Genomic DNA, 12,205 nt, shown 5'->3' with positions numbered 1-12,205 from the left:
AAAAAAAAAAAATACATGAGGTTTAACCAGTAGCAAACTAAAATTACATTGCTTATAGTTTTAGTGACTTTTATTAATATTTTTAGTGAAAATTTATACAGTAGAGTACTGACATTTAGGATATTTTTTAAAATGGTAAGTGCATTTAAGGTAAAGGAAAATACATTTTATTGACCATAGTTCTTAAGCTTTTGTGAATTTTAGACTGAATTTTCAAAAATAGAAAAGTTTCATATTAATTTTTAATAATTTAAGAAAATTATTTGGTAATCTTATAAATGATTATAAAAGTAATATGGCTTTATCAATGTTTATAGCAGCACAATTCACAGTAGCTAAATTATAGAACCAATCTAGGTGTCCTTCAGTAGATGAATGGATTTTAAAAATGTGGTTATATATACACAATGGAATATTATTCAGCAATAAAAGAGAAATAGAATCATGGCATTTGCAGGTAAATGGATGGAGTTGGAGAAGATAGTGCTAAGTGAAGTTAGCCAATTCCCCAAAACAAATGCTGAATGTTTTCTCTGATACAAGGAGTTTAATTCATATATGGGGTAGTGAGGGGGAGCGTGGGAGGAATAGATGAACTCTAGATAGGGCAAAGGGGTGGGAGGAGAAGGGAGGGGGGCATGGTGTTAGAAATGATGGTGGCATGAGATGGACATCATTATCCAAAGTACACGTATGAAGACAAAAATGGTGTGAATATACTTTGTATATAATCAGAGATATGAAAAATTGTGCCGTATATGTGTAATAAGAATTATAATGTATTCTGTCATATATAACAAATTAGAATAAAAAAAATTTTAAAAAAGATCAAAACTGAAAAGAAAACTAATGTGGCTTATTGCAAAATATTTGAAAAATAGAGACAAATAAAATGAAATTCATTCTATTTTTCAACTCCCTGAGATAACTTGTCCTTTAGATAACATTCATTTATCCTTAGAAATATTTAAAATTTTTTAAAAAATATTTTTCTTTAGTTGTAGATGGACACCATGACTTTATTTTATTTATTTATTTTTATGTGGTGCTAAGGATCGAACCCAGTACTTTACATGTGCTAGACGAGCACTCTACCACTGAGCCACAACCCCATCCCTTTTAAAATTTTTTTATATCTATTTTTTTTTAATTGTTGATGGGACTTTATTTTATTCATTTATTTAAATGCAGTGCTGAGAATGGAACTCAGTGCCTCACACATGCTAGGCAAACTCTCTACCACTGAGCCACAACCCCAGCCTCAATCCTTACAAATATTTTTGTATGTATCATACAAACCTATTTGTATTTACAATAAAATGGTTGTTCTATTTTTTTTTTTAAAGACTGGATTTTTTAATACATTTATTTTATTTATTTATTTTTATGTGGTGCTTGCTAGGCAAGCGCACTACTACTGAGCTACAACCTCAGCCCTGATTGTCCTATTTGATAAACTTTTTTACCTATATGTTATAAAAGTTTTCTTTGTTAATAAATATACTTCACCAGAATTTTTACATATGAATACCCTGTTATATGGAGACACCATAACATCTAATCTTTAGAAGTTTATAGTTTTTTTCTCTTTTTATTGTAAACAAAGTTCGTTTTTGACATTCTAATGGGAAAAGAAATGCATATCATTGTTTTTTAAAAAAAACTAATGATGTTAAGCATTCTTTCATACTTATTGGCTATTTTTATTTCTTTTAGTGCTATCTTTAGATTTCATGTAAAAGTGCCTAATTTTATAAACTTTGCCTATATTTTTCTGAAAACACACATCAATTTTATTAGGTCCATTTTGTAGGACAAAGAAAATGACAGGATGAAAATATTCAGTTACTGATATTTCACATTCAGCCTTGATTCTTAATAGAATGTTTTTATATTGTGATGTCATATTAATTGTTATTCTCTTGTTAATTTGTTGTACTCTTAAAGATATCATGAGGTTCTAAAATACTATATTTTTTATATAGTTCTAAAATACTATATTATTTTTATTTTGTTTATAAATGTAAATGCCATTTTAAATTTCTTTTCTATCCTTTTTTGTTGTTGGCACTGGGGATTGAACCCAGGACTTTAAGTATGCTAGGACTTTATGTAAAGTATGCTAGGCAAGTGCAGTATAGCTGAGCTACATCTCTAGCCCCATATTAACCATTTTTAGGGGTGCAGTTCATTTGTATTAATTAAAATTCATAGTATTGTACAGCCATCACCCCTACCTCATTCCAAAACTTTTTCATCACCTAAACAGAAAACTACACAATGAGAAATAACTTCCTGTTTTCCCTCTCCCAGCTCTTGGTAACCTCTAATCTACTTTCTATCTCTGTGAATTTTCCTATTTTAAGTATTTCATGTAAGTGGAATCATATATTTATTCTTTTGTGTTTGCTTATTTCATTTAGCGTGTTTTAAGGTTCTAGTCAGTGCATGAGTCAGAATGTTATTCCTTTCTGTGACTTTTTTTTTTTTAAAGAGAGAGAGAGAGAATTTTTTTAATATTTATTTATTTATTTTTTAGTTTTGGGCGGACACAACATCTTTGTTTGTATGTGGTGCTGAAGATTGAACCCAGGCCGCACGCATGCCAGGCGAGCGCGCTACCACTTGAGCCACATCCCAGCCCCTTTCTGTGACTTAATAATAGTCCATTTCACATACATCACTAATCTGAAATCCAAAACTTTAAAAAAAGTTTTTTGGTACCAGGGATTGAACCCAGGGTCACTTAACCACTGAGCCACATTCCCAGCTCTTTCTTTACATTTTATTTTAAGTCAGGGTCTTACTAAGTCCTTAGGGCCTTGCTAATTTGCTGAGACTGATCTTGAACTTGCACTTCTCCTGCCTCGTCTCCTGAGTTGCTGGGATTATAGGCATGCTGCACCATGCCCACCCCCCAATATTTTTTTTGATTGCTAGCCAGCTTTCAAAAGTTTTGGATTCCAAAGCATTTCGAGCCATCATTCAGATATGTTTGGAATTTCAGGAAGTTTCAGATTTTCAGATTAGGGATGCTCAACCCATAAAATCTATGTAATATTCCAAAATCTGGAAAACTCCAAAATCTGAAATATTTCTAGGTTCCAAGCATTTTTGATAAGTGATACTCAACCTTTACCTTGTTTTATTCATCCTGTTCATTTGTTGATAGACATTTGTATTATTTCCACCTTTTAGCTATTATGAATAACATTGCATTTTTTTTCACTTATTGTAGGTGTATACCTAGGAGTGAAATTGTTGTTGTATGGTAATTCTATGTTCGCTTTTTGAGGACCTGCCAAATTTTCTACCCCACTCCCACCTTGGCCAGGGATTGAACCCAGGGGTGCTTAACCACTGAACCAAGTCCCCAGCCCCTTTTATTTACTTAAAGAAGGGTCTCACTAGTTGCTTAGGGCCTTATTAAGTTGCTGAGGCTGGCTTTGAACTTGCAATCCTCTCGCCTCAGCCTCCCAAGCCTCTAATAGAATATAGGTGTTGCCACCACACCTGGTGCCAAATTGTTTTTATGGGGGCCATACCATTTTACATTAGCACTAGCCTTAGTTCTAACTAAACATTGTAGTTATTGGTTATTATTGGCGAGTATAAATTTACTTAAATATATACATTGGAAAAGCTATGGGCAGTTAATGTTTTGTTGTTTTACTATCTGTTATCTTTGCTCTCCTTTCTTTAATTTTGGAAACTGTCGAGTATCAATGTTATTTCCTTTAAAGTATCGTAAATGTAAACTTATTTAAACTTGGATAAGCTTGAGTTTCCAGCCTTCTTTTACTTATCAATTTACTTCTCATTTACTGGGAATAAAATGTACATTTTAATACCTTGACACCTGTGATCACAGAGTCCATTATTTATTTGAAGATCCATTGCCTCTTGGCATCTAGTGTTCAAGGTCAGTGCTTACGTTTTAAAAAAATTTATCAGTTGCAGACATAGTGATTGTTTGTTTTTGAAAAGTAGAAAGCAAGAAGGGATGATACTTTATTGAGGACTTGAATAGAATTTTGTCACTAGATGATCTCTAGCATATTAGTAGAAAAGATATTCTTTTAAACCTAATACATTTTCATTTTTTGGTTTTTTAAAAAACAGGAGCAAGCATTTGATCCTTATGAAACATTATCACAGGACATTCTTTCACCAGAGTTTAATGAACATTTTAGTAAGTTGATGGCTAGACCTGCAGTTGCTCTACACTTTCAGGTAAACTTAACTTAAATGCTCTTTTCTTTTATAAAACAAATAAAGAAATACATCACCATCTTACCCTTCAAATGTTTGTAATGCTAGAATAAATTTCATTAGTTCTTCAAAATCTATTAATTCTAAGCTCGTTTTAAATTATTTTCTGTTTTCTGTCTTCTTTCAGTCTGCTCTTAATGTGGTAAATCTTTTATAGTACTACATTGCAAATATTGAACAACCAGAAGAATCTGGCACATTCTAGATGAGACTATAGAGGTGAATCTGGGGAGCTATTTCAGTATCATATTTCCTATAGGAAGATTTGGAGAAATCTTTTAAAGAAATGAGAATAGCCTTATATATTCTCAAATTGGTTTCTCTATCAGGTCTACAATTTAAAGAAGATAAATACTGAAGTGAGAAATAAGATATGAATTTCTTGGTTTAATAATGCATTTAGATAAAATGAAAATAGATGAAGAGAGGCAAAATTTTTATTCTGTCAATACTTAAATGTTTCATTGATATAAGTGATACTTTACTAATTACCTGTAGCAACTTCTACATCTAGACTAGCTCTTACTTCCAGCATATGAAATGATCAACTCTGTATTCTTAAAACGAGCAAGCAAGCCATCCAACCTTTCTTCATTCTAGCTACTCCACCCTTCCATTTTTTCACTCTACTGTCAGTTATCTTCATATTATTTTTTACCCATCTCCCTTAAATATATACATTGGAAAAGCTATGGGCAGTTAATGTTTTGTTATTTTACCATCTGTTTTTGTTATTTTACTATCTGTTAACTTTATTATACTTGGATGTAGTATGTTAGAAGCAGTTTTTAAATTCTTCCTGGTGCTTCTCCTCCTTGAGACCATATTAATATGTTTTTTGAATAACACTACCATGGTGTTCTAATCAGGATATAATGCTAAAAACTACCTTTGACAATTAATTTAATTTGCAAAATACAGTGCATATTTCTATTTTATACTTTTGTCCATAGTATAAATATCTGAATTAGAGTGTTTATGAGGAAAATGTTTACAAAGAAGCCTATCATATTCTTTCTCACATTAAATATTGGTCTTGTCATTATTTTTCTTGGGGAGAAACATCAGTAAGTCAACTTTAAAAAATCAGCATGAGTTGATTTTAAACCCCTATAACTTTTAGCAAATCATCTATTCTACAGATTAGCAGTTTTCAACACCTGTATATACCTATCTCTAGGTACACATGAAAGTTTTTCAAGGGATAAAAATGCACAGATAACTTTAGGGGAATTGGTTCCTAGTTTGCCTGAGACCCTTTTTTTTTTTTTAATGTATTTTACGTTCTCTTTTCCAATTCCTCTTATACATTACCCCTTGCCACATTGAATTTCCTATTATGCATTGATCCAAGATGTAAGAAATCTCCAGGGAACCAATGAAAAGAAAAAACAAAACAAAATAAAATAAAACATTGCTACTGAGAGTTTATTGAATACAAAGTAAGGTTATCCAAAAGAAGGATATGGGTTGCTTATGGTAAAAACTCTTGGTAGTGAATGTCATATCTCCTTCTGCCTTGTCACATTTATCTGGCTACCTAAGAACTAAGAAGCAAGATATTTATTACAAAGGTGAATATTAACTTTTTAAAAAGTTCTTCATTATTCATTCAGTATAAATTCAGCTTGTAAAGTTCTCATACCTGGAGGTTGTATGTTAGAAGCAGTTTTTAAGTTCTTCCTGGTGCTTCTACTCCTTGAGACCATATTAATATGTTTTTTGAATATAATAATCAACTCAGGATTTCTAACTAGTGTTTGATCTGGCTATTTGTTTTGCCAGTGAAGATTGGCTTTGTCAATTAAGTTGTATAACAAACATTTTTCATAAGTTAAATAGCCTTAGTCTGAAATGTATTCAGTCACTGGTGAAATACATTTAAGTCACATTTATATTATACATCATCTCTTCAAATACATGCTTTATAGGTATTTAAACTGTGAACATTTCTAATGACAACATAAAAATGTGCAAGAGAGTATATAGCTTTTCAGAATGCCTTTAGGGTATATGGAAACCCAAATGTTTGAAGAAAAGCTGCAGACTACTTTTGTGAGAGTTATTTAAGCTTTACCGAGACGAAGAAATATATATATTTCTCTAATAAAGGGGGAAATGAGATAAAACTTAATTTATGGCACTACAATTTCAATGCAGCTTATGCTTTTCATTATAGTTTTGACAAGTTTGTATACTTTTTAAAGCTATTTGTTAGGAATTGCTTTTATGTATCTTTGATGTCAGAGGTACATTATTACATCTTTTTTTGCTTTGCAGTCCATTGCTGATGGTTTTAAAGAAGCAGTTCGTTATGTCCTTCCTCGCCTTATGCTGGTACCAGTGTATCATTGTTGGCATTATTTTGAATTATTAAAGGTAAGGCAAAAACTTCCTGAGCCTTTTAGGAAGTACATTTATGAGATCTGAAAACTAGTTTTTGACCTGATAACATTATTTTAAATACTTCTTATTCACAAAAATAAAATATCTTAGGGCTAAGGATGTGTGTGTGTGTGTGTAATAAATTTTCTAGGAATTTATATATTCTATATATCTTTCTTATGTTCAGATCATTTCCATGTGGTAGAAAATTTATGTGTCATTTCACACCCGAATCTTGAGTTACCATCTGATAGAAAAGTTTACTTTTTTGAAATTAACTTTTAGAGACACTTAGTACTAGTCTTTTAATTCTTGATTTATTTACGTAATAATTTTTATGCATAACATTGCTCTAAATTTTCATCCTATTTTAACTTCTTAAGAAAATCACTTCTGAGGTTGGTTTTTTTGTTTTGTTTTTTTTTTTACCATGCAGTATAGTATTCTTTCTCTCACAGTTAGGACCAAGTAACACATTCAAAAGCATATATAATATATTCTTTTATGTGTATATGTAATATACATACTATATATCTTTTTAAAAATGATTCTTTGCTTTATTTTAACTTACTAAACAACCACTATTCTTAGTCACATCATCAAGAACCAAGAGATCTAGTAAGTGAATGGTGACAAGGTAGTTGTGGCTTCAGGATGAATCAGGCCATCATAGTCAATGTCTTGATCTTACATGCAGACATAGTAGCTATAAGAGCAACCTTGTAATCATCCAGATAGGGAAAATATTTTAACTATATACAAATCAGGATTTTAAAATGTTGACAAACATAGAAGACAAGTATAAGACTAATGATAGGACTTCTGAAAAGACATGTACATTATCTAGAAATATTTTAGAAATTCAATAAATATCTGGGGTCATGCATGTATTATTCATATGAAGCCAACACTCTCTTTATGAGTTCTTTATGGATTATTCCCTATTTAAGGAGGTCTCTATTTTAAAGCTTAACAGGAAGATGTATTATTAATAATTTTAATGAGGTCATTGGGAAAGATAAGTCATTATTTCAATATGAAATAATTTGAAGTTTCTTTAGGTAATATTTTTTTACCTTTTACCTTGAAAACCAGAAAAGTTACAAAAATGAAACACTAAACTCCCTTCACCTTGATTCACCAGTTGTTAACTTATGCAATATTTGCTTTGTCATTCTTTTTGTGTGTATGTGTGAGTATATTCATAACATCAAAAGCTTGAGATATATCTATTGAAAGAAATGTCCTGAACCTTGAAAAAGACTTTGAGAAATATTTTACTGCATATTTATTCTTTTAGTACTGACACATCATTTAAGGACATGTTGAAGAAAAATAATATGGGGCTGTTTTTTTAAAGCAATTTTTTTTAAAAAAACATCATAGTTTTAATGAATTGAATTTCCCAACAAATTACTAACTCTACTTTTGTGAAAATCTAAAAAGAAATTTATTACTACCAAAAAATAATCACACACATATTATTTCACATCTAGGCAGAGCTCCTATTCCAATAGAGACAAGTTCAAAATTTCTTATAATTTCCCATGCTTCAGACATACAGATATCCGTGGTAGTTGTAGCATTTTACAGGAATTCAGGAGAAGCTTGGTAAATATTTCAGTGAAGTCCCCTAGAGTTGAGAAAAAGCTTAAATGAGGTGTAAAATCTTGGATAAGATGCACACAACTGAGAAGAATGATTATCTCTTCAGGGAGGTTTATGAGATACTACAAATTAGTCACTTCAAATTAATCACTTCTATTTTATTACTTAATTTAACCATATATTGCAAGGGTGTTTATTCTCATTGACCTTTCATCCAAAGCACACTCAATTTCATTAAATTATACTTATCCAGTTTGCTTTTAACATAGAAGGGATCCTTTTCAGTTTGTCATCAGATGTAGAAATAGGCCAGTGTTTTACACAATTGTGTTTGGTGTCAATGTAGAGAGAGAGTAATGTAGCCAAAAGTTTGTACATTGGGGTTAGGGCTCCTAGGTTTGAGTATAGGTTCTACTGCTCCTTTTAGGCATATTACCTAACTTCTCTGCTTCACTTCCTTCATTTGTACCACGTTTATGATAATAACACTTATCTTGCAGAGATATAATAAATATTAAATAAGCTAACTCAAAAGAAAATGGACAGAGAACTCAAAAAATATTCATCATTATTTGTCTTAACACCTAAAATTTTAAGTGTTTATAAAATAAGTCACTCTAAGTACTTCTGCTAGTTATTCTTTGGGGTACTTACCACACACAGGTAGTATACTAATGAATGAATAGAATAGCCACAGTCTTTAAGGTGTCTACAGTTTAGTGAAGGAAATGAAGAAGAATAAGGAATTATACTATAAGTGCCTAATAGAAATGATACTGTGAGACCACCATGGTAGGAATAACTAATTCTTCCTAGGGCAGTTAGAAAAAAATCATATGGTAGTTGGATGTTTAAGGATTTATCCTAGTAAGTGTGTATGTCCTTACTCATTTGAAGAAGTCATGAAAGACAAATGCTGAGGAACTATTCAGATTGACAATAGAAATGTGAGAACTTAGTGCAACTCTGGATCCTATATTGGGGGGAAAAATCCTAAAGGATGTTACTGGGACAAGTGACAGAACTGGAGTATGTACTATAGATTAGGTAATAGAGTTTTATCAGTGTTTAATTTCCTGAAAGTGATCACTATACTATAATTCTGTAAAATGAATAAATAAATAAAAAGAAAGAAAGAAAATCCTTATTCTAAAATGTACCACTGAAATATTAAAAGAGTTAAAGGGAACAATACTATTTGTTGTACATTTGAGTTTTTCTTACATTCCAAAAATAATCTCACAGTCATTCAGCAGTTGTTCCCCTTATTCTTCAAGGAAATGGATAGTATCACAAACTACACTTAAATAAATAGTTCAAGGGGGGAAATGATGAACACAGAATGATGAAACTTGTGGCAAAATGTTAAAAAAAATAGTGATTGATAGTATATAGGAGTTGAATTGTGTAAATTTTTGCGATTTTTCTATAAATGTGCTATTACTTCAAAAGAAGAAAATAAAGAGAGAAAAGGCATCATTTGAAGCCATCTTCCTCAAAAAGAGGCATTTCTAGATATCCTAGAGGCTAAGTTCATTGGGTGTTTAGGAAGGCAGAGCCAACATGTAGAAAGTGTATGGAGCCATAAAAGAGAATGACTGATTTGATTTCTGTGTCAATGTAAGAAATTTAGAATACAGCCTTTTAAATATCTGTAGAGAACTAGCTTGGATATTCTTAAGCTGATATTTATGAACTATTACTGCTGAAATTTCAAGAAATATTTTGCAAATTATTGCATGAAGGTTATGCCAGAGTCATGTTTTACATACTGTTATCAGTAGGAAATCTCATTTTGTAAATATCCTGAAATTTTTTTTCCTGCTTGACAACTTGTAATTATTACACAACTATTTTAAAAAGATGTGTAAGAGTTTGGGCAGGCTTAAGCTAAATAGATAGTAGATACTTAGTATTCTTGTAGCCCCAGAATCTTAACATTGGTGGCAATTTGGGAATTTCTACCAACAAAACAGAATAAAAATGCCTTAAGCATTTTATATCATCAACATCCATCTTTATTAAAGTATTTTAGAGTGTAGCTGTGAAGAATCATGACATTTTTAAAGCAACAAAATAAGTGGTTTTGCTAGTAATTTTCACCTTTAAAGATCATAAACTTTACATGGTAATTTGACCCTTTTGTGCTAATGCTTCATTGTTTTATTTCTTAGTCTAGGGATTAAGGCATTTCTTCTAATGATAGTCACTTAAATTATTTTTATTGCTAATCTCTTGATAGCAAGACTTCTGCATAAAAAAGCCAACTGTCTCTGTGTTTCATATGTGGAATAATTTTTAGGACTTTAAATGAAAGGTATTGGACCAAGTTCTCAAACAATATTCAACCATTTCCTTACTGAAAAAGGAAAATCTTGTTGAATGCTTTTGAGATTGTGGTTGGAAAATGAGGAAAAGGCAAAGTTTGCACAAAGTTTCTAGGAAGTTAAAGATCATAAAATATTGCTACATCCATGTTCATGGCAGCACAATTCACAATAGCTAGACTGTGGAACCAACCTAGATGCCCTTCAATAAATGAATGGATAAAAAAAAATGTGGCATTTAAACACAATGGAGTACTACTCAGCACTAAAAAATGACAAAATCATGGCATTTGCAGGGAAATGGATGGCACTAGAGCAGATTATGCTAAGTGAAGCTAGCCAATCCCTAAAAAACAAATGCCAAATGTCATCTTTGATATAAGGAGAGCAACTAAGAACAGAGCAGGGAGGAAGAGCATGAGAAGAAGATTAACATTAAACAGGGACGAGAGGTGGGAGGGAAAGGGAGAGAGAAGGGAAATTGCATGGAAATGGAAGGAGACCTTCATCGTTATACAAAATTACATATAAGAGGAGGTGAAGGGAAGGGGGGGGAAACAAGGGAGAGAAATGAAGTACAGTAGATGGGGTAGAGAGAGAAGATGGGAGGGGAGGGGAGGGAAGGGGGGATAGTAGAGGATAGGAAAGACAGCAGAATACAACAGACACTAGTATGGCAGTATGTAAAAACGTGGATGTGTAACCGATGTGATTCTGCAATCTGTATACGGGGGAAAAATGGGAGTTCATAACCCACTTGAATCAAATGTATGAAATATGATATGTCAAGAGCTATGTAATGTTTTGAACAATTAATAAAAAATAAAAATAAAAAAATAAAGTTGACCATATGCACACTCTAAAAAAAAATAAATAAAATAGATTTAAGTTTTTAAAATTTTTCTAAAAGAAGTCATAATAATTTTCCATATTCTTGCATAAATATACATTTAGATAATTTCTGTATGATAGCTATATATTATTTCTACTTTGAATTTTTCATCAAAAGGATTGAAATATTGGAGCATAATCCAATGTGAATTATTTTTTACAAAGTAAACTTCCTTTCTGAGAGTGAGATGCGAATGAATTTTGGAAAATTAAATAAAACCAGAGCTTTGGGGATTAACAAGCCAGTTTTTAAATTTTATTTCCAATGGTTATAAGATAGAATATTAATTTTTATAGTTTCTTGATTTGTGACTAGAATGGTTGAATTCTGTGTTATAAACATACTAGTAGATTTCTTTATGAATTCTCTTTGCAGAAAAGTTTCTGATGGATTGAAGTGGTTTTCTACTTTATTATGTTGTAAAACAAAGATATGTAAGCTTTTTGAAATGGTTGAAACTTGAAAACTTGAGTACTTAATCATTAGAGAATATAAAATCATCTGTGGGAGTTTATTTTCTATATTCATAGTTACTAATAAATTAAAGTAGCATGTAGTCTTCATGTTTTAGGTATTTTAGGCTATTATTGTAAATCTGGAAGATGTTCCAGTGATTTTCATTTTTTACTATTTGTGAAAAAAAAAGTCTTTTTTTTACTGTTTGCTAATAATAATTTGTATCTATATTGTATTTGTAAAAAAAGGTTGGTTTAAGAGGTCA

The 12,205-nt window shown here is 31.2% G+C and overlaps 1 protein-coding gene across 2 annotated transcripts in view; it reads left to right on the top strand.

Moving 5' to 3' along the window:
* The window catches only part of Sos2 (SOS Ras/Rho guanine nucleotide exchange factor 2), a 98,039-nt gene that overhangs the window by 39,390 nt on the left and 46,444 nt on the right, over positions 1 to 12,205 (top strand). For both annotated transcript variants that reach the window (XM_071607878.1, XM_027929561.2), the window contains exons 7-8: positions 4,123 to 4,233; positions 6,553 to 6,651. In XM_071607878.1, the coding sequence (XP_071463979.1) occupies positions 4,123 to 4,233; positions 6,553 to 6,651 (210 nt within the window). The remainder of the gene's footprint in view (positions 1 to 4,122; positions 4,234 to 6,552; positions 6,652 to 12,205) is intronic.

This window comes from Marmota flaviventris, chromosome 2 (assembly GCF_047511675.1).
Source record: "Marmota flaviventris isolate mMarFla1 chromosome 2, mMarFla1.hap1, whole genome shotgun sequence".
Taxonomy (NCBI): Eukaryota; Metazoa; Chordata; class Mammalia; order Rodentia; family Sciuridae; genus Marmota; species Marmota flaviventris.
This window is presented reverse-complemented; position numbering and strand designations above follow the sequence as displayed.